The sequence below is a fragment of the Berghia stephanieae genome, chromosome 14 (assembly GCF_034508935.2).
Source record: "Berghia stephanieae isolate SIO BIC M18660-M18661 chromosome 14, UCSD_Bste_1.3, whole genome shotgun sequence".
NCBI lineage: Eukaryota > Metazoa > Mollusca > Gastropoda > Nudibranchia > Aeolidiidae > Berghia > Berghia stephanieae.
The window spans coordinates 32,229,521-32,252,020 of NC_088373.1; the positions used below are offsets into that span (position 1 = coordinate 32,229,521).

Consider the following 22,500-nt stretch of genomic DNA (forward strand, 5'->3'; position numbering starts at 1 on the left):
TTGTCACTAAAATTGGACATTAATTAATTAATAATATAAATCAGTAATTTTTAAATTTTACTTTTACCCAAGGAACAAATTGGCTGCAGGAAGTGGTCAACCTGGTGGGCAATGGTGCCGATTTCTCGAGTGTCCAGTCGCCGATTGAGTACCGAGTTCCCTGTCTGGAATTCCCCGTCCCTGGTGTCAAGTTCGTGGACACTATGACGTCACCGAGATACATCAAAACACACATGCCATTCTCCATTATGCCCCAGGATTACCACAAGAAAAAACCTAAAGTGAGTTTTGTCCACGGTACGACAGCGTGGCCTTCGTAGTTATGGCCTGATACTGACCAAAAATTGACGTCAAAATGCCAGTCTTTTGCCACAAAAGAAAACAAATCGTGAGTTGTATTCAATAGTTTAACCAATGAAATAACTTGTTGCCATGAACTCTACTAGCAAACCGAGGACACCCGTGGCCTTTGTTAGCTATTGGATTCAATAGTCTGATGTCACGCCGCCCGGCAATGGCGGCCATCCTGGTTCTAACCAAAGAAAATCATTGCTTTATATTCTTCAAGCTGGCTAGAACTTTTCATATGTCTTGTGATCAGAATGTGTAAAAGTCAAAACATGATCAAATTTACGTTTTTTTTCCCCTCTGGATACGCTTTTATGCTCGCCGGAGAAATATTTCATATGGGCGTCCGCCATTGTTCCGATAGTTTAGAGCCAGTGTTGCTAAGTTACCATGCGTCATTAGGAAGGAAGTGACGGTACGACTATTGAATCATATTAAAGGCCTACTGCTAACCAAACAAAATCCATCATAAAAGATTTTCTTCAACAGTCGTGACGTCACTTCCCTCGTAATGACGCATAGTAACTTAGTAACTGGTTCTAAACGATCGAAACAATGGCGGACGCCCTTATAAAATTCATCTTCGACAAACATAAAAGTGTATCCAGAGGAGAAAAACATTATAAATCTGATCATGTTTTAACTTATATACATTCTGATCACATGACATGTGATAAAGTTCTAGCCAGCATGAGGAATAAAAAGTACCGATTTTCTTTATTTCAAACCAAGCTGCTTGTTGCGGACGTGTCATCAGACTATTGAATCATATTGTGAGTAATAATCAATAGTTCAGCCAATGGAATCATTTGTTTCTTTGAGCACTTCTAACAACAACTCCCGTTTTACTTTCGTTTTGTGATTAATGTCTTCTTTGTGACGTAATACGCTTCAACAGTCGTAACGTCACTTCCCACGTAATGACGCATGGTATCTTTATAACTGGCTCTTAACTATCCGAACAATGGCGGACGCCCTTATGAAATATTTCTCCGACGAGCATAAATGCGTATCCAGAGGAAAAAGAAATTATTATAAATCTGATCATGTTTTGACTTTTACACATTCTGATCACAAGACATATGAAAAGTTCTAGCCAGAATGAAGAATAAACAGTACAGATTTTCTTTGTTTAGAACCACGATGGCCGCCGTTGCTGGGCGACGTGACATCAGACTATTGAATCCAATTGTTTGCTTTGTGTCAGGCCTTAAGTTTATGAAGGCGACCGTTGTGTCCACTGTGCTATACGATAATAATAATGGAAAGGTGTGTTGATGCTGTTTACTTAGGTAATTTACTCACAACATTCTACCAGTCGGATATAACGTACCCACACACAAAACTGCGTGTAACTTTGACAGTTTATAATCTGATTAATACAATTTAGTGAAAACTACTCATAAATTGACGGACAAAAAAAATATAATAAACAGCTGAATGACGTCAATTTCATTCTATCTATATATATAGAATGAAGTTGATGTCACTCGGGTCTTTGTTATTGTATTTTACCATCCGCGATTATGAGTAATTATCACTAAATTGTATTATCCAGGCTATACAATTATAAGCTTACACACAGTTTTGTGTGTTGATCGGTTAGACTTTCGGATGGCAATGCTGTGAACTTTTTAGCCAAGCGCATTCTATCTTCACGTTAAGCTGTAAACTGAGTGCATCCGAAGCCATCGTTATGTTATAGATAGTATGCAGATGACGTCACTCAGGCCTTTGTTATTGTTTTTGCCATCCGCGTTTGTGAGTTGTTCTCACTAAACTGTATTAACCAGACTATAAAAGTTCATGGTTACACAGAGTTTGTGTGTTGGTCCATTATACTTCCGGATGGCAATGTTGTGAACTCCTTGGCCAAGCGCATTCTATCTATAGCCTGATACTGAAATCCAAAAGGACTGGCAGTTTGACGTCATTATTTGGTTTTTGCACCGCCTAGTGAGTTGTCGTTAGTAGAGCTCATGGAAACAAGTTATTTCATTGGTTGAACTATTGAATACAATTCACGATTTGTTTTCTTTTGTGGCCAAAGACTGGCATTTTGACGTCATTTTTTGGTCAGTGTCAGGCCACAACTTTACGAAGGCCACGGTGCATCCCCCTCGTTTTCAGATGCCGAACCAAAAGAAACGAACTGTAAGCAAACGTTTTATCTAGGAGTTAAAATTTCTGTCCGTTTTCTCCCAGCAAAGTGAAACTACACACATCGTCATTACTTTGTTATTGTTTTGAGGACACCTTTTAGGAGGTTAGTTCTCACTAAAAATGTGACACACCACCTCTAACCGTTGTTTAACTAATTGAAATATTATATTCAAAACCCCGTCACTTATGCTCAGCAAGTGATTCCAACAAACTTGTCGTCCTCGAATACGGAAAAATGCTGGAATGAGATCCTTTACTAATTTCGGACCCTCTGTTTGGAACGCCTTGTTTGTGCGGCTATGTGGTCTTGTGGTATGACACTCGCTTTAGCATCGGAAGATCTTGGGTTCGAGCCTCTCTCGGCGCATATTTGAGTCCTTGGAAATGGTTCTTAACTCAAATTCTCTCACCGTACTCAGGTGTAAAATAAATACCTGGCCGTCAACAGCGTTGTTTCTGTCCGAAAAAAATTGTAATATCGCCTAACAGGCGTCATGTTTCGTCCTACATGTTAAGTGTTGCTGTTGGCCAGGGACCGCCTGTAAAGCGTTTTGAGCACGTTTAGTGGATATTGCGCTATATAAAAAAACACAGAGCATTCGTGAAAAAGAATCTTTGCCTGTTTTAACTGCTGTTCTCTTAAAACACATTATCAGTTTCGATTTAAGTAGATTATAATATGAGAACAAGTAGATTCTTTTAAATATCTTGGACAGACAATGACCAACAACGGAAAAAATGAGCTGGAAGTGAAAAACAGGATTGCTATAGCTAAGTCGAGGTTCAGCCAACTGAATAACATTTTAACTTCTCAACAAACGCAGATGAAAACGAGAATAAGAATACTCAAATGTTATGACCACTCAGCACTTCTCTACGGCTCAGAAACATGGACCTTGAACAAACAAATAGAGAAAAGAAGTGAGGCCTTTGAAATGTGGACTTTCCGTCGCCTTGGAAAAATCAATTGGAAAGAAAAGAAAACAAATCAAGAAGTCTGTGACAAACTTGATATCAGACCGACCCTAATGAAAGTAATAAAAACAAGAAAACTAAGGTATGTTGGACACCTAAGACGCCATCAAACTGTCAACAAGGACATTCTTGATGGTAGAGTTGAGGGGAAAAGAGGAAGAGGCAGGCCAGCAAGAACTTGGATAGATGATGTGAGGACATGGACAGGATTGTCGGCAGCCGAATGCAGTCAGCAAGCCGTCAACAGGGAAGATTGGCGTCTCATTTCAAGTCGATCCCAACCCATGAGATGACACTGGAAGAAGAAGAAGAATATGAGAAGCAAGATAGGCGTCTGGTTTATGCTGTGTTGTGTGTGTGTGTGTTTGTGTGTGTGTGTTTGTGTGTGTGTGTGTTGTGTGTGTGTTTGTGTGTGTATGTGTGTGTTTGTGTGTGTGTGTGTGTGTGCTTGTGTTGTTTGTGCTTGTGTGTGAGAATGATTATGTTTCAGCCAAAGTAATTTGTAATTTAAGTGTTTAGAGTCCGGTGTCTCGGAGTTATAGTGCTATGTAAATTTTCAACATTATCATTATTAGATGTTATTTATATCGGATAACTTTTATGTTGAAAATAGAAGTTATAGTCAAACACCCAGACAATAGTCAAGTTTTTATGGTTCATTGAGGAGAAAAAACTCATTTCTTTATAGTTCGTTGAGGAGAAAAAATGCCATTTCATTATGGTTTTTTTCAGGCGAAAAACTGTCACTTCTTTACGGTTTATTTAGGAGAAAATCTCATTTCTTTATAATTTATTTAGGACAAAAACTATCTTTTCTTTACCTGTCAACCAATTTGACATTTCCTATCATAATATTAACTTTGAAATGAGATTCTGGTCTTGTGGTATGGCACTCGCTTTTGAATGGGAAGGACATTGGTTCGAGCCTTGCTCGCGCATAGTTGAGTCCTAGGAAAAGGCTCTTTACTCATATTCTCTCACCGTACTCATGTGTAAAATGAGTACCACGCCGTTAACACGGTGTTCAGACCGAGAGAAAAAAAATGTATAACGCCTCACAGGCGTAATGTTTCGTCCTTCATGTCAAGTGTTGCTGTTGGTTTGGGACCTCTTGTAAAGCACTTTGAGACTTCGAGTGGATATTGCATTATATAAAAAAAAAACTCTCATTATATCGGGTCCCTCCCGATCTATTACCATTTGGAGGCAATAGGTCACAAATGTATAAATCGTTATATAAACGTAGTAAGCTTATGTCACAAATGTATTAATCGTTATATAAACGTAGTAAGCTTATGTCACAAATGTATAAATCGTTATATAAACGTAGTAAGCTTATGTCACAAATGTATAAATCGTTATATAAACGTAGTAAGCTTATGTCACAAATGTATAAATCGTAAATGTATAAATCGTTATATAAACGTAGTAAGCTTATGTCACAAATGTATAAATCGTAAATGTATAAATCGTTATATAAACGTAGTAAGCTTATGAAAATTTTTGCTGCTTAAAGCTCGAAAGCAAATAATGAAGATACGTATATAATTGTAAGTTTCAATTTATTAGACGAAGACAGATACGTTACGGGTTTCCCCTTTAACAACAAAACTCGATGAATAAAACACTAAGAACGAAAGGGATATTATGTGTGAATGGCGTGGTGAAGGTGAATAAACAAACAAACATGAGGGGATGATGATGATGATGATGATGATGATGATGATGATGATGATGATGATGATGATGATGATGATGATGATGATGATGATGGTGGTGGTGGTGGTGATGATGATGATGATGATGATGATGATGATGATGATGATGGTGGTGGTGGTGATGATGATGATGATGATGATGATGATGATGATGATGATGATGATGATGATGATGATGATGATGATGATGATGATGACGTTGATAAAAAAAAATAAATTAATCACTACTTACTTATATCTCCCTCTTTAAAAAATGCATCGTTTTCTATCTCCTGCTTGGAATTAATATTCCGAATGGCCCGTTCCATTTCAGACCATCTACATCGCCAGAAACCCCAAAGATCTGATCGTTTCATTCCATTACTTCTTCAATCAGTTCTTTGCCAAGAAAGGTTTCCGACTCAACGTTGGATTCGATGACTTATGTCAACTTTTTCTCGACGGCGAAGGTAAACTTAATTCATTTTGTTTTGTTAGTGGTGTGGGATTCAAGCAAGGGGAAGCGTGAACTAAAAATTCACCCCATATACCGGAGCATACTCAATGTCTCAATTGTTTCTATGTTATATGTTTGTGTTGAAAATATTGGCTATAAAGCTTCATTAAATTGCTGGCCAGCTAACTTCGCGATGGTTGTGTGATAGACCCGCGGTCTCCAGTAGTCGGCGAGAGAGAGATCGAGGGAGAGAGAGACTAGTCATGAATGACCTGAGTTTGATACGACTTTTTTGGGTTGGTGGATAGCTCATACGGTGGAGTCACGCTCTCACCAGCCAGGCGGAGTTGTCGTACCAATAAGGTCGCAGGTTCAAACCCCATCACCGCCGCGAAATGTTTAAATTCTCTCTTGTCTTCTGGCACTTTTCTACTCACTTCATCTCTTGTTGTTTCCAACACAAGTGCCTGCTCCACTCACTTTTCTGAATTAAAAATAGTACCCGAAAGGTACCGAGTTCGATCGCCCGCTGCTACATAACCGCACAAAGACAGGTATCATGAAAGTTGGTAACAACAAGGGATGAAGTGAGTAGAAAAGTGCCAGAAGTCAATAGAGAATAACAATTTTTCGCGGCGGTAGTGGGGTTTAAACCCGCGACCTTATTGGTACGACAACTCCGCCTGGCCGGTGAGAGCGTGACTCTACTGTATGAGCTATCCACGAAGACAAAAATATTCGTATCAAACTCAGGTCATTATAGTATGGCTCAGTGGCTCAGTGGCAATGTGTCTCGCGTGATCATAAAAGTCCAGCTATGTTAAGTATAGTCAGAAACCGGATGGATGATAGTAATCTTGGAAAACTCTGGTCCCTTTGTTTTGTTGTCTCCTCGAGTGAGCACGTGTTAGCGTCCTACCCAATGATAGCAAGCAATTGCTATTGTTCGTTTTACGCCATAGAAACCGGGATAAACTCCGGTTCATTGGGCCTAATGGCTCTGAATGATCACCTAAGCGCAAAATCTTACAAACCTGAGACTCTCTAGTACTCTATCAATCGTCTTGACCAGACTGTTAAGGATAAAGGTAACATATAATCTTATTGTATGTGAAAAATCTGTTGATCTGACGGCAAGTGGATGGGTTCCTGACCTCCCTACTTGGGCAGTGAGGCCCTTATGGGCTCTTCTATACCCCAACATCTGTTTTCCAACGTCGTGCTTTCTGTCTTTAGTAAATCGTAGTAAATAATGCATTTATATAGCGCCTAAACATCCACGTTAATCGTGCTCAGCGGCGCTTTACATAATAAAAATAAAAATGTTTAAAAACAACAAAATTAAAAATCACGACACTACATGATACATAATAAGCATGAATACAAAAAACAAAATCAAAGCAACATCTATTTCATGAAAAATAAACCTCACGGAACAACTCAGTCCTGAAACGAGATTACTTGATTTTGCCCTGGCCCTGGCTGGATACCCTTGCTGGGAAGGAAAACAGTCAAATGTACAGTTGGAGTTTTCGAAGATTTTCTTTTCGTGTAAACCATATCTCTCTCTCTCTCTCTCTCTCTCTCTCTCTCTCTCTCTGTCTCTCTTTCTCTCTCTGTCTGTCTCTCTCTCTCTCTCTCTATCTCTGTCTCTCTTCCTCTCTCTTTCTCTCTCTATCTCTGTCTCTCTTTCTCTCTCTCTCTCTCTCTCTCTCTCTATCTCTGTCTCTCTTTCTCTCTCTCTCTCTATCTCTGTCTCTCTTTCTCTCTCTGTCTCTCTCTCTCTCCCTCTCTCTCTCTCTGTCTCTCTCTCTATCTCTGTCTCTCTCTGTGTCTCTCTCTCTCTGTCTCTCTCTCTCTCTCTCTCTCTCTCTCTCTCTCTCTCTGTTATGCACTGTATTGTTTTGTTTACATATTATATATGATTTTGTAAACATTTGAGTGTATCCCTCTTAGTTGGGACCTGTGCTTGTTGATGGATGAGACTTTCATGTGTTCTCTTGGAATCTACAAATTTCCTATTTGATCCAATTCCCCTTTCTCTTCCATTGTCTTGGGCACTTAAATTGTAATTCTAGAACTTTTTACTATCCCATTTTCTTCCTTTTTACTGGCGCTGATATGACCTCTATTTTTTTTATTTTTTTAATTCGGTTTTTTTTTTTAGTTTTTTTTCTTTTTTGTCTTTTTTTTTTTTTTTTGGGTGTGTTTCTACCGCCGTAAAACAATTTAAAACAAACAAACAAAATAATAAAATAAGTAAATAAATAAATTGTCTTTATTCATCCCTAAGGGGAATTTTTTCTTTAGGGTCTATTCCAAGGGAAGACAGGAATAACCCAGGCGTCAGCCGCAGTGCAGCGCCGCAAAGTGAGCTAAGGCTAGGTGACTTGCTCAAGGCCACACAACGCGGCGAGTAGTCGAACTCGGTACCTTTCGGGTACGAAGCAAAGACCTTACCGCTGAGCCACGTTGTCCCATGTCCAAAATAGCATCACTTTCAATTCAGAAGATCAGTTTGCACAAGGCAGGTATTCAATCCTATGAAGGACTGATTTCACACTTCCAATGAGATTGGAACCAGTATTTTGATATTATCCCGTTGTTCCCAATTTCCTATTTCAGTATTCGTCGGTCCGTGGTGGAAACACGTGATGGAAGGCTGGAAGAGGCGGGACGACCACAATGTTTTATATATCACGTATGAGGACATGAAATCGGTGAGACTTTCGTGTGTGGAGATGATGGTGGTGATGATGGTGATGATGGTGGTGATGATGGTGATGATGATGGTGGTGATGGTGGTGATGATGATGGTGATGGTGATGATAATGATGATGATGGTGATGGTGATGACGACGATGATGATCATAATAATAATAATAATAATAATAATAATAATAATAATAATAATAATAATAATAATAATAATAATAAACGTGCTTAAATCGCTTTACAATAGGTCTCAAACTAAGTACACTCGTTGTCTACTCCTAGAATCTACATATATTCCTATTTGAACCATTTCTTACTTTTTCCCCAACCTTTTAATTGTAGCTACATCTAGAATGTTTTAACTATCAAATTTTCTTTCCTTTTACTGGCGCTGATTTGACCAGAATGTGTTACAAGCGCTGTGAAACCCTTTAACTCACTCAATCCTAGACAGTTTTGCTACTTCTATAAATTGGAAAAAATGTATTAAAAATGAGCATGTACATATAATTTTTTTATTCAAATATCAATAACATGCAAAAACTAAAAACATTAGCTTTGATATTATGCATACAATGTGTCTCAGAAAAATGGCATGGGTTACAATAAACCCGGGTAAACTACCGATATAGTCGGCGTTAGGGTTGAGTGAGTTAAAACACAACAAAATACCACTTTGTCCAGGGAACGTTACAGCGATGTTTTAAATTCCTTTATAAACCAACTCTAGCACTCAAACTTTATTTTAAACGATTCTTTATTAAATTAAAGGCCTTTATTTAGTTCTCCGTTTGAACCAAAAATACTTGAACTTTAAAAAAAAATAGCTTTTATATAGTGCAATATCCACTAGATGTACTCAAATCACTTTACAAAGGGTCCCTGACCAAAAGCAGCACGTAACACGTAAAACGAGTCATGACGCCTTTTAGGCGATAATCCTTTTTTTACTGACTTAGACAACGCTGTTAACGGCCTGGTACTCATTTACACCTGAGTAAGGTGAAAGAATGGGAGTAAAGAGCCTTTCTCAAGGACTCAACTATGCGCCGAGCGAGGCTTGAGCCCAGGACCTTCCGATCCGAAAGCGAGTGTCATACCACTAGACCACATACCCTCACGTAATATTATTAATACAATACGAAACAATACACATTTTTTTGATAGTAGTATACAGGTCATGGATTCTCTTATCGTACTTTAAGCATTATGTACTTGGTCGGCCACAGCGTTGTATGTATCTGTCGGGAAAATGTGACCCATCGTCTCAAAACGGTATTATGTCGGGATGGACCGGACGATACAAACGCTAAACTGGCCAAAAATTTGAATTATTGGTATTGTTTCCCTGAAATATAATATTCATTCTCCTAAAAAAAGCATACAAACTCAGCCCAAGTCTGATATTTCTGTCTGTAAATTCAATTTTCAGCATCTTTATCATCCCGACATAATACCGTTTTGAGGCGTAGGGTCACAAATGTATTATCGCCATGTCGGCCACTTGTAAGGGAGTTTTCAACACATTGAGTGGATAAATGTTCTTGATAAAAATAAACGTTCTATTTATTCTCATTATCTGTGTGACACTAAGCTGATAGAAGCTGTGGACTGTAAAAAGTCGTAAACAAAAATGCAATGTCTCAATTGGACTCAATAGTCTGATGTCACGCCGCCAGGCAACGGCGGCCATCTTGGTTCTAAACAAAGAAAATCATTACTTTTTATTCTTCATGCTGGTTAGAACTTTTTATATGCCTTGTGATCAGAATGTGTAAAAGTCAAAACATGATCAAATTTATGGGTTTTTTTCCCTCTGGATACGCTTTTATGCTCGCCGGAGAAATATTTCATACGGGCGTCCACCATTGTTACGATAGTTTAGAGCCAGTGTTACTAAGTTACCATGCGTTATTAGGAAGGAAGTGACGTTACGACTATTGAAGAGTATTTTTTCTATGTTATATGTTTGTGTTGAGAATATTGGCTATTAAGCTTAACTGCTGGCCTACTAACTTCGCTGTGGTTGTGTATGTGTTTTACCTGCTACCCCCAGTAGTCGGTGAGAGAGGGATCTAGTAATGAATGACCTGAGTTTGATACGAATTTTTTTGGGTTCGTGGATAGCTCATACGGTAGAGTCACGCTCTCATCGGCCAGGCGGAGTTGTCGTACTAATAAGGTCGCGGGTTCAAACCCCATCAACCGCCGAAAAAAATGTTATTCTCTTTTGTCCTCTGGCACTTTTCTATTCACTACATCTCTTGTTGTAAAAAAAATAATGAATTGACACTGTTTTTATGTTTTTAAGGGTTTTACGGCGCTTGCAACACATTTAGGTTATATCAGCGCCAGTAAAAAGGAAGAAAATGGGATCGTAAAAAGTTCTAGAATTTCAATTAAATCACCCAAGAAAAAGTAAGACAAAGGGGAACTGGGAAAAAATAATAGAGATCAGATGTAGATTCCAAGAGCACACCACAAATGTACTTAGTTTGAGATCACCTAAAAGTCTAATCCGGACACAAGCACAAAATCCAATAAAGAGGAATACACTAAAATGCTTACATTATACATTCAAAATAACAAATATGTGAACCTCCGCCTCAAAACGGTATTAAGTCGGATTTTTTCAATTTTTGGTTTTTGGTACCCAATCATAGCTTATTTTATGCTTTAAAATTTGATACCAAATTTATAAAATTCTGAGATATGACCGTTTAAAATAGGGAGTGTGTAAAAAACAAGTTTTGAGAAAATCGACGAGTTTGATGTGAAGCACCATTTTCACGCTTAGTCAAATCAATGGGGAAAGATAACTCCTTCGATGCGGGCATTGGAGATTTGACGAGAATAGTGAAACTTGCAGAGACGCAAATTTTCAATTTGACTCACAGGAATTTCAGGCACAACTCGAAGTAATTTCAATGCCGAAACAGGAATTTACAAACACAAAAAAAGGGAATTTGGATGGCATTTGGTATCGTGTTTAAATATTGTATAGATCTAAATAGATAACTGATTAGAACTATATTATGATATATAAACACATTGCCAAATACAGCCCAAAAGTTTCCTTATTTCAAATGAAGTAAAGCTCCAAATCCTAATGGTAGTGATTGTAGTAATGGTGGGAGTGAGGATGATGTTTTGTTGGTGGTTGTAGTAGTTGTAGTAGTAGTATTGCAGTAATAGTAGTAGTAGTAGTAGTAGTAGTAGTAGTAGTAGTAGTAGTAGTAGTAGTAGTAATGGTAGTAGTAGTAGTAGTAGTAGTAGTAGTAGTAGTAGTAGTAGTAGTAGTAGTAGTAGTAGTAGTAGTAGTAGTAGTAGTAGTAGTAGTAGTAGTAGTAGTAGTAGTAGTAGTAGTAGTAGTAGTAGTGATGATGATGTGGTGGTGGTGGTGGTTGTAGTTGTAGTAGTGGCTGTGGTTGTAGTAGTAGTGATGATGTAGTGGTGGTGGTTGTAGTAGTGGTAGTGATGATGATGTGGTGGTGGTGGCTGTAGTAGTAGTGATAATGATAATGATGTGGTGGTGGTGGTTGAAGTAGTAGTGGTAGTGATGATGTGGTGGTGGTGGTGGTTGTAGTTGTAGTGGTCGTGATGAAAATGTGGTGGTGGTGGTTGTTGTGTGTGTGTGTGTGTGTGCGCGTGTGTGTGTGTGTCTGAGAGAGAGAGAGAGAGAGAGAGAGAGAGAGAGAGAGAGAGAGAGCGCTAAAAGTGCATCTAGTGATAAGTTGAGCAACATGAACTTGAAAAACTAACAAGGCTAAAGTTTGAGGTTAACGTATTTGTGATTAGCTATTATTGGCAAGTACAGGAAGGTGAACATGAACATTAATCCAGTGAGCGCAACTTATTGATGTGTGTGTGTGTGTGTGTGTGTGTGTGCTCGCGCGCGTGTATGTGTGTGTTTGTGTGAAGAGGGAGAGAGAGGGGAGAGAGGGAGAGAGAGAGAGAGAGAGAGAGAGAGAGAGAGAGAGAGAGAGAGAGAGAGAGAGAGCGATTTGAGCTAAATTTGTCTGAAGGGTTTTTACGGCGCTTGCAATACTGGTTGCAGTAGTATTGGTGATGGTAGGGGTAGCGTTGTGGTGGTTGTAATAGTAGTTGCAGGGATGGTGATGTGATGGTGGTAGTAGAGATGATGATGTAATGGTGGTTGTAGTTGTAGTGGCATGGATGGTGATGTGGTAGTTGGTGTAATAGTGGTGGTAGGGATGGTGATGTTGTGATTGTTGCAGTAGTGGTGGGGACGGTGATGGGGTTGTTGTTGTAGTAGTGGTGGTAGGGAAGGTGATGTGGTGGTTGTAGTAGTGGTGGTAGGGAAGGTGATGTGGTGGTTGTAGTAGTGGTGGTAGGATGGTGATGTGGTGGTTGTAGTAGTGGTGGTAGTGATGGTTGTAGAAGTAGTGATGATGATGTGGTGGTGATGGTGGGTGTAGTTGAAGTACTGGCAGTAGTGATTATGATGATGATGTGGTGGTGGTTGTAGTAGGAGAGGTAGTGATGATGATGTGGCGATAGTCGTGGTTGTAGTAGTAGTGGTAATGAAGTTGATGTGGTGGTGGTGTTTTTAGTAGTAGTGGTAGTGATGATAGTGTGGTGGTGGTGGTTGTAGAAGTAGTGGTAGTGATGGTGGTGGTTGTAGTAGTAGTGGTAGTGATGATGATGTGGTGGACATGGTTGTTACTGTAGTGGTAATGATGATGTGGTGGTGGTGGTTGTAGTTGTAGTGGTAGTGATGATGATGATGTGGGGGTGGTTTTAGTAGTAGTGGTAGAGATGGTTGTAGTAATAGTGATGATGATGTGGTGGTGACGGTGGTTGTGGTTGTAGTAGTAGCAGTGGTGATGATGAAGATGATGATGTGGTGGTGGTTGTATTAGTAGTGGTAATGAAGATGATTTGGTGGTGGTGGTTGTATTAGTAGTGACTGGAAAGGGGGGGGGGTATCCTTGGAACATTTTGACCTCACAGGAATTTGACGGAAGTTGCCCGTAAATGTTTTGCTCCAGACCGGATTTTTTTCCCGGTGAAACCAGAGTTTTGGCATCACTGAATTTGGCATGGGCTTAGAATATACATTTGATAATGTACATACAAATGTTTGAAATAATCCAATGATTACTTCTGTAGTTGTTCATTATTATGTAAGATGTCCTTAAAATAAATAAAATACACCAAAAAAAAAAAAAATAAAGAATGCCGATAATTTTATGACATTGCTCACTTTTTGAAGAATTTTTTATATTTAAATAAAGAATCAGTGAAATAAAAATTATTAATGTGACATTTTTGTCTTATATATTGGAGGAAATAGGATTCCAAAATGTCGAAAGTTAGAGAAGGGTTTATAATTTCAAAGAACAGTTTTGAAACTATGTGAAGCCGTGTGGGCAGGGAAAGAAATATCAAGAAACAGGATGAGAAAGAATGAGAGATTAAAATACACACACACACACGCACTCACACACACGCACTCACACACACACACACACACGTACACACGTGAGAGATTGAGAAAGAGAGAGAGAGAGAGAGAGAGAGAGAGAGGAGCGAGATGGGGAGGAGAGAGAGACTGCTTGTGCATTAAGAGGGCGGGAGGGAAATAGAGTAAAGATTGAAGCCTGACTGTATAAATGTGTGTTTGTGTGTCTTTGTATGTGTGACAAAAACAAAAGGGAGACGGATAGAGTGAGGTAGACATGAAGAAAGGGATGGAGGCGGAGCAAAGAATTGTGGGGATAGTTTAAGAAAACATTTATTTGTTTCAAAGAAATTCATAGTGCTTCAACTGGAAAAATATTGACCAATGAGATTGCATTTAAAGAAATGGCTGGTCAAATTATTCAATGCATTGTTTCCATTTTGACAGCTTGAGGAGGAGGGATTGGGGCTTATTGTGCAATGACTTACATTTCTTAGCGTTCACCCACATTGTTGATTGTCTAAAAAGACCCCCCCCCCCCCCCACCCCATACAAAGAAAGCACGACATAACGAACATCTCTCTCTCTCACTCTCTCTCTCTCTCTCTCTCTCTCTCTCTCTCTCTCTCTCTCTCTTGTTGACCCTCTCTCCTTTCCACATATATATCTATCTATCTACCTATTTATTTATCCATCAATAGGTCTGTCTCTCTTTTTGTTTGTCTATCCATACATTTAACCTTTTTCATTTTTTAGTTACACGTATTTCCATCGGCATTTTATTGATTTTTGAAGGCTCTATATACTATTCTGCTTTTTGTACTTAAAATTAACTGTTTATCCTACAACAATCTCTAAGTGTAAGATTAGGCAACTGTTGTCCTATTAAAGCCATATGATTTTATTTTTTAAAGGGTTTTACGGCGCTTGTATCACATTAAGGTCATAGCAGCGCCAGTAAAAAGGAAGAAAAGGGATAGTAATAAGTTCTAGAATTACAATTAAAACACCCAAGAAAAAGTAAGACAAAAGAGAATTGCATCAAATAGGGAACAAATGTAGATTCCAAGATCAAACTATCGAAGTACTTAGTTTGAGATCACCTAAAAGTCTTATCCAGGCACAGGTCCCCACTAAGAGGATACACATATTATGATATATAAACAAAAGATAATACATTACACAACAGAGAGATGATTTACAAGGAAAACAATATCATCTCCCAAAACTATCTATACATTTGACTGTTTCCCCTCTCACCACGGGTACCGGTCAGGGCCAGGACAAAACCAAGTAATCTCATTCCAAGACAAAGACAGAAAGCTCGTTGAAAAACAGATATAGGGGGATAGAAGACAGTAAGTACCTCCCTGTCCACTATGGGAGGTCAGGAACCCCACCCACTTAAAGTCTTAGCATGTCCTATAATTTCATGAATAAAGAAAGAGGGACAAAGGACCCTCACCTCGATCATTAACCAATGCAGCTAGACAAAGAAATAATAGCTTGTGGTGTGTATCAAAATGCACAAACACACACATATGTAACACACGCATGCTGACGTCATGACACATTTCCCGTGCATTTTAATAGTCAACAGACGCATGTGATGAGCGTTGACCAATCAGAATCATTCATGTGTAAAGTTGTCAGGGAAAACCCTATACTTGTTTACAGTTTTTAAAGTTAATTATTGGTTGAACCATCAAATTGTGGAAACAGTCAGACTTTCTCTGAGATAGATAAAGACACGCCCTTTGCTGTGGTATCTTACATGGTATTGGTGGAGGAAAAGACTTAATATTACTACGTCTTGAAATGGTGGCTCTCTGAGAGAAAATCAACTCTCGTTTTAAATGTGTCATTGATAGTTGCTTTTTTAACTTTAAATTTATATAATTATCCTCAATATCTATGTTTAATTATTATGTTTTCATGTAGAAAAATGATTGTAGTTTCTGAAACAACAAAAACTGAAATTTGATAATTTTGATCATTCCCACTTTAAAACCGGTTTTCTTCGTTTTTCCAAACCCGACTTAGTACCGCTTCGAGGCGTAGGGTCACATATAATAATACATAAGAGAGAGATGATTTACAAGGAAAAATATATCGTCTCCCAAAACAATAACTATGCATTTGGCTGTTTCCCTCCCAGCTAGGAGTCCGGCCAGGGCCAGGACAAAACCAAGTCATCTCATTCCAAGACAAATACAGAATGCATGTTGGAAAACAGATATAAGTTATAAGGGGATAGAAGTCACTGTATGAACCCCCCTGTCCACTATGGGAGGTCAGGAACCCCACCCAGAATGAATTGACAGGGTTTTGTGTGAAGTATGGATTGTTAATATTACGATATCCGTCCTTACGTATTACAATAATTGTAAAATATTTCCTTTCACATCTGATACAAATTTTAAGTCTTTTTTAAAATCCTTATATTCGTATTTTACAAAAGTTTTGAAGGTTTAAAAGCGTTTGCAAGGCGTTGGTTAATAGTCTTCAATAGTCTGACGTCAAACCAGCAGCTTGGTTCTAAACAAAGAAAATCGGTACTCTTTATTCTTCATGCTGGCTAGAACGTTTTCACATGTCGTGTGATCAGAATGTATTAAAAGTAAAAATATGTTCAGATTTTTGTTTTTCTCCTCTGGATACACTTTTATGCTCGTGAGACAAGTATTTCATAAGAGCGTCCGCCATTGTTCAGATAGTTTAGAACCAGTTACTAATTTACTGTGCGTCATTACGAGGGAAGTGACGTCACGACTGTTGAACCCTATTGACTTCATTGTTTGTTGTTGTTGGCTGAAGAAGGGCTTTGAGTCTGAAACGTTCCGTGTTGGGTATTTTGTTCTTTTTTTTAAAGCTGTTATATCTATTTGGTTTATTACTCATTATATTTATGACTAAAATCAAATCGTTCGCTCTTTTCTTTTTCCTTTGGTTATACAGAACCTTCTAGGATCGTCAAGAAGACAGAGGCATGTCTCGATAAGACGTTGAGTGATGAAGCCATGGAGGAGATAAAAGATTTTTTTTCCTCATTTTTATGACTAACATTAACATAAAATCGATCACTCTCTTTTTCCTTCTGATTGTACAGGATCTCCCAGCTTCCGTCAGGAAAAAAAGCCGCATTTCTGGAGAAAAAAAAAAGTTGAGTTATGAAGCCATTGAGGAGATAAAAGTTTGTTGTTTGTTTTTTGTTTTTCTTCCTCATTATTTTTATGACTAACATTAATATAAAATCGATCACTTTTTTCCCCGTCTGATTGCACAGGATCTCCCAGCTTCCGTCAGGAAAATAGCCGCATTTCTGGATAAGAAATTGAGTGATGAAGACATCGAGAAAATAGTCTCCCACTGCAGCTTTGACTCGATGAAGAAGAACACGTTTGTGAACAAGCAGTGGTACAAGGACTGTGGTCTCGCCAATAAAGATGCCAATTTCTTAAGAAAAGGTCAGTCTTGTGTGTGTGTGTGTGTGTTTATTTATTTATTATTACTGTACGCATTGATGGTATTACGGTTGTTGTATTTTTGTGTGGTGTATCAGTTTATTTTTTGGTTCCATTTACCTTTTTTTTCTTTTTTTTCCACTTTCATGTATTTGGATGTTGGCATCAAATTGATGATTTATTGGCGAAAGCCTAAGATTGAATAAACTTTGAAACTTTGAACTTTGAAACTTTGTGTGTGTGGCTATAAAATTGAGCTTTTATATAGCGCAATATTCACTAAACGTGCTCAAAGAACTTTACAAAGGGTCCCAGGCTAACAGGAACATGTAACATGTAGGACGGGACATGACGCCTTTAGGCGATATTACATTTTTTTCGGACAGAGACAGCGCTAGTAACGGTCAGGTACTCATTTTACACCTGAGTTTGGTGAGAGAATGTGAGTAAAGAGTCTTGCCTTCTCTAAAGACTAAATATGCGCCGTGCGAGGCTCGAACCCAGGACCTTCCGATCCGAAAGCGAGTGTCATACCACAAGTGGTTATAGTGTGGTCTTGTGTGATCTGAAGATTCTGGGTTCGAGTCGCGCTCTGAGCGGCGCATAGTTGAGTCTTTGGAAAAAAAAAAGGCTCTTTAATCAGATTCTCTCAGCGTACTCAGGTGTAAAATGGTGTATTTCCGATACAAAAATGTAATATCACCTAACAGGTGGTGTCACGTCTCGTCCTACTTGCTAAGTGCTGTTGTTGGCTAGGCACCACTAGTAAAGCGCTTTGAGCACGTTTAGTGGATATTCCTCTATATAACAGCTCATGGTTTTTGTGTGTGATAGAAGTTACTACAATGGGAAGCAGAAGTAGTGACATCTCACCTTCCTCTCTTCCGGTTCAAAACCCATATGAAGTATGTAATCAGTCCTATGGACAATGAATAATAAAAAAAAAAGCTTTATATAGCGCAATATCCACTAAATGTGCTCAAAGCTCTTTACAAGGGGTCCCTGGTCAACAGCAACATTTAATATGTAGGACGGGACATAACGCCTGTTAGGCGATATTTCAATTTTTCGGACAAGGACAACGCTGTTAACGGCCAGGTACTCATTTTACACCTGAGTACGGTGAGAGAATGTGAGTAAAGAGCCTTTTCCAAGGACTCAACTATGCGCCGAGCGCGAGGCTCGAACTCAAGACTTTCGGAACCGAAAGCGAGTGTCATACCACTAGACCACATAGCCGCACTAAACAATGTATAGGTGAGAAGATGGCATAAATTATATTTATTTAGGTAGTCAGCGTGGCTCGGCGGTGTGGTCTTTGCTACGTACCCAAAAAGGTACCATAAACTGGGGCTACTTAATAAAAATAAATAAATTGAGCTTTATATAGCGCGATATCCACTAAATGTGCTCAAAGCGCTCTACAAGGGGTCCCTGGTCAACAGCAACATTTAACATGTAGGACGAGACATGCCGCCTGTTAGGCGATATTACAATTTTTCGATATACAATATTTACAATATTTATTTAGGGAGACAGCGTGGCTCAGCTGCATGGTCTTTGCTTCGTACCCACAAAGGTACCGTCAACTGCGGCTACTTACGCCACCAGGGGTAACTTGGGCCACTTACTGAAAACAAGATCGCTTATTTTAAAAGATAAATTACATGTAGCCCTTATCCAGTTAAATAATACGATTCAATAGTCTGATGTCAAGTGGCCCGGCAACGGCGGCCATCTTGGTTCTAACCAAAGAAAAACATTACTTTTTATTATTCATACTGCTAGAACTTTTCATTTGTCGTCTTGTGATCAGAATGTGTAAACTTCAAACCATGATCAAATGTATGTGGTTTTTTTTTCTCCTGTGGATACCCTTTATGCTCGCCGGAGAAATTTTTCATACGGGCGTCCGCCATTGTTCCGATAGTTTAGAGCCAGTGTTACTAAGTGACCATGCGTCATTAGGAAGGAAGTGACGTTACGACTGTTGAATAGTATTAGAACCCAATAGATCTAAAAAGCACTCATGAATTTAACTTTTTTTAAAAAGCAACCTTTTTTATTCTACTAAGTGACCTAAGTAACCCCGGATGGCCTAAGTAACCCCGGTTGACGGTACAGAGTTCGACTATCCGCCTCGTTGTGTGACCTTGAGAAAGTCACCTCACCCTCGCTCACTTGGCGGCGCTGCAATTTTTTTGGAATAGACCCTAAAGACAAATTTCCCCTTGGGGATTGAATAAAGGGAATTCAATTTGTGACCCCTCGTCTCAAAACGGTATTAAGTCGGGGATGATTACGATGCTTAAAATGGAATTTGTAGTCAGAAATAGCATGCTTAAGTTGAGTTTATATGCTTTTTAGAAGAGAAGGAATATCATATTTTACTATGCTAAATACCAACATTTCATATTTTTGACCAGATCTACTATAATTTGACTTTTTAGCATCTGCTCCATCCCGATATAACACCGTTTTGAGACGAGGGGTCACATTTTTCTTTACTTTATTTGTAGCATGCTGTATAGAAACCGGGATAAACTCCGGCGCCATGAGCCTAATGACTAATGTGCGGCAATGCGGTCTTGTGGTATGACGCTCGCCTTCGGATTGGAAGGTCCTGGGTTCGAACCTATCTCGGCGCATAGTCGAATTCTTGGAAAAGACTCTTTACTCACATTCTCTCACCGTACAAGTGTTTTCTTCTTCTTCTTCAAGTACCAAGTCTGTGTCAGACATCGGTGATCATGGTACGCCATTTATCTCTCTGATCAGATAACCTCAGAAACGAATATTACTCTTCTCTTTCTTTGTCACCCAGCTGTTCAAACTATTACAATATGTTTTTCTTGGTCTACCTTTACTCTTTTTACCTTCTATCTTTCCTGTGAGAGCAAGATGTTCAATACATTTGTGTATTTATACACATTAGCTGTCAAAATACTAAATATTATCTAATTTGTCCAAATATTTAGAGGCAAAGTCACACCGTATGACCGTATCGGCTATGTGCGGCTATGTGGTCTTGAGATATGACACCCGCTTTCGGATCGGAGGGTCCTGGGTTCGAGCCTCGCGCTCGGCGCGTTGTTGAGTCCTTGGAAAAAGCTCTTTACTCACATTCTCTCACCGTATTCAAGTGTCAAATGAGTACCTGGCCGTTAACAGCGTTGTCTTTGTCCGAAAATTGTAATATCGCCTAACAGGCGTCATGTCCCGTCCTCAATGTTAAATGTTGCTGTTGACCAGGGACCCCTTGTAAAGCGCTTTGAGCACGTTTAGTGGATATTGCGCTATATAAAAGCTCAATTTAAATTATTTTTTATCCACTTTCATGTCTTTTATTTCAGGGAAAGTTGGTGACTGGAAAAACCACCTGTCGAAGGAGATGGAGGGCAAACTAGACGAAATGCTTGTGACCAAATTGGAACCTTTCGGGATTTCATTCAGGGACACGTTGGCCGAGAGCGACAAATAGCATCCATGCTGACCCTTCGACTCAAAACGGTATTAAGTCGGGATAGTTAAGATGTTGAAAATTGAATTTATGGCCAGACATATCAGACTTGTGTTGAGTTTGTATGTTTTATTGAGGAGAATAGATACCAGATTTTAGGGTGCTAATGCCAACAATTTATATTTTTGAAAAGTTTAACATTTAATTCGGCTTATAAGCATTTGGTTCGTTCCGACAAAATACCGTTTTGAGACGATGGGTCACATATTTGAAAACAATAATAATAATAATAATAATAATAATAATAATAATAATAATAATAATAATAATAATAATAATAATAGCTCAGTGGTACGCTCTTTGCTTCCTACCCAAAAGGTGACAAGTGCGGTCATCAGCGGCTGCTCTATGTGGCCTTGAGCAGGTTGCCTCGCCCTAGCTCAATTTGCGGCGCTGCATTGCGGCTGATTTCTGGGTTATTCCAGTCTTCTCTTGTAATAGACCATAAAGACAAATTTCCCCGATGGGTTGAATAAAGGGAATTATATTTATTCTATTTTTATATACACGTGTATTATACAGCCAGACCGTAGCCATCGTTATGTTATAGCCTGATACTGAAATCGAAAAGGATTGGCAGTTTGACGTCATTATTTGGTATTTGTCGTAGCCATCGTTATGTTATAGCCTGATACTGAAATCCAAAAGGACTGGCAGTTTGACGTCATTATTGGTTTTTGTCGTAGCCATCGTGATGTTATAGCCTGATTCTGAAATCCAAAAGGACTGGCAGTTTGACGTCATTATTTGTTTTTGTCGTATCCATCGTTATGTTATAGCCTGATACTGAAATCCAAAAGGACTGGCAGTTTGACGTCATTATTTGGTTTTTGCCGTATCCATCGTTATGTTATAGCCTGATACTGAAATCCAAAAGGACTGGCAGTTTGACGTCATTATTTGGTTTTTGCCATATCCATCGTTATGTTATAGCCTGATACTGAAATCCAAAAGGACTGGCAGTTTGACGTCATTATTTGGTTTTTGCCGTAGCCATCGTTATGTTATAGCCTGACACTGAAATCCAAAAGGACTGGCAGTTTGACGTCATTATTTGGTTTTTGCCGTATCCATCGTTATGTTATAGCCTGATACTGAAATCCAAAAGGACTGGCAGTTTGACGTCATTATTTGGTTTTTGCCGTATCCATCGTTATGTTATAGCCTGACACTGAAATCCAAAAGGACTGGCAGTTTGACGTCATTATTTGGTTTTTGCCGTAGCCATCGTTATGTTATAGCCTGATACTGAAATCCAAAAGGACTGGCAGTTTGACGTCATTATTTGGTTTTTGCCGTAGCCATCGTTATGTTATAGCCTGACACTGAAATCCAAAAGGACTGGCAGTTTGAGGTCATTATTTGGTTTTTGCCGTATCCATCGTTATGTTATAGCCTGATACTGAAATCCAAAAGGACTGGCAGTTTGACGTCATTATTTGGTTTTTGTCGTATCCATCGTTATGTTATAGCCTGACACTGAAATCCAAAAGGACTGGCAGTTTGGCGTCATTATTGGTTTTTGTTGTAGCCATCGTTATGTTATAGCCTGACACTGAAATCCAAAAGGACTGGCAGTTTGACGTCATTATTTGGTTTTTGCCGTATCCATCGTTATGTTATAGCCTGACACTGAAATCCAAAAGGACTGGCAGTTTGGCGTCATTATTGGTTTTTGTCGTAGCCATCGTGATGTTATAGCCTGACACTGAAATCCAAAAGGACTGGCAGTTTGA

General features: G+C 38.9%; 1 protein-coding gene across 2 annotated transcripts in view; it reads left to right on the top strand.

Moving 5' to 3' along the window:
- Positions 1-72: 72 nt before the first annotated feature.
- The window catches only part of LOC144959480 (sulfotransferase 1C4-like), a gene marked incomplete at its 5' end in the record, with an annotated part of 24,156 nt that continues 1,728 nt past the window's right edge, over positions 73-22,500 (top strand). Inside the window, 5 exon segments of one of the 2 annotated variants that reach the window (XM_078892090.1) lie at positions 73-281; positions 5,518-5,653; positions 8,266-8,360; positions 17,067-17,247; positions 20,598-20,754. In XM_078892090.1, the coding sequence (XP_078748216.1) occupies positions 73-281; positions 5,518-5,653; positions 8,266-8,360; positions 17,067-17,247; positions 20,598-20,725 (749 nt within the window). 2 annotated transcript variants of the gene reach the window in all.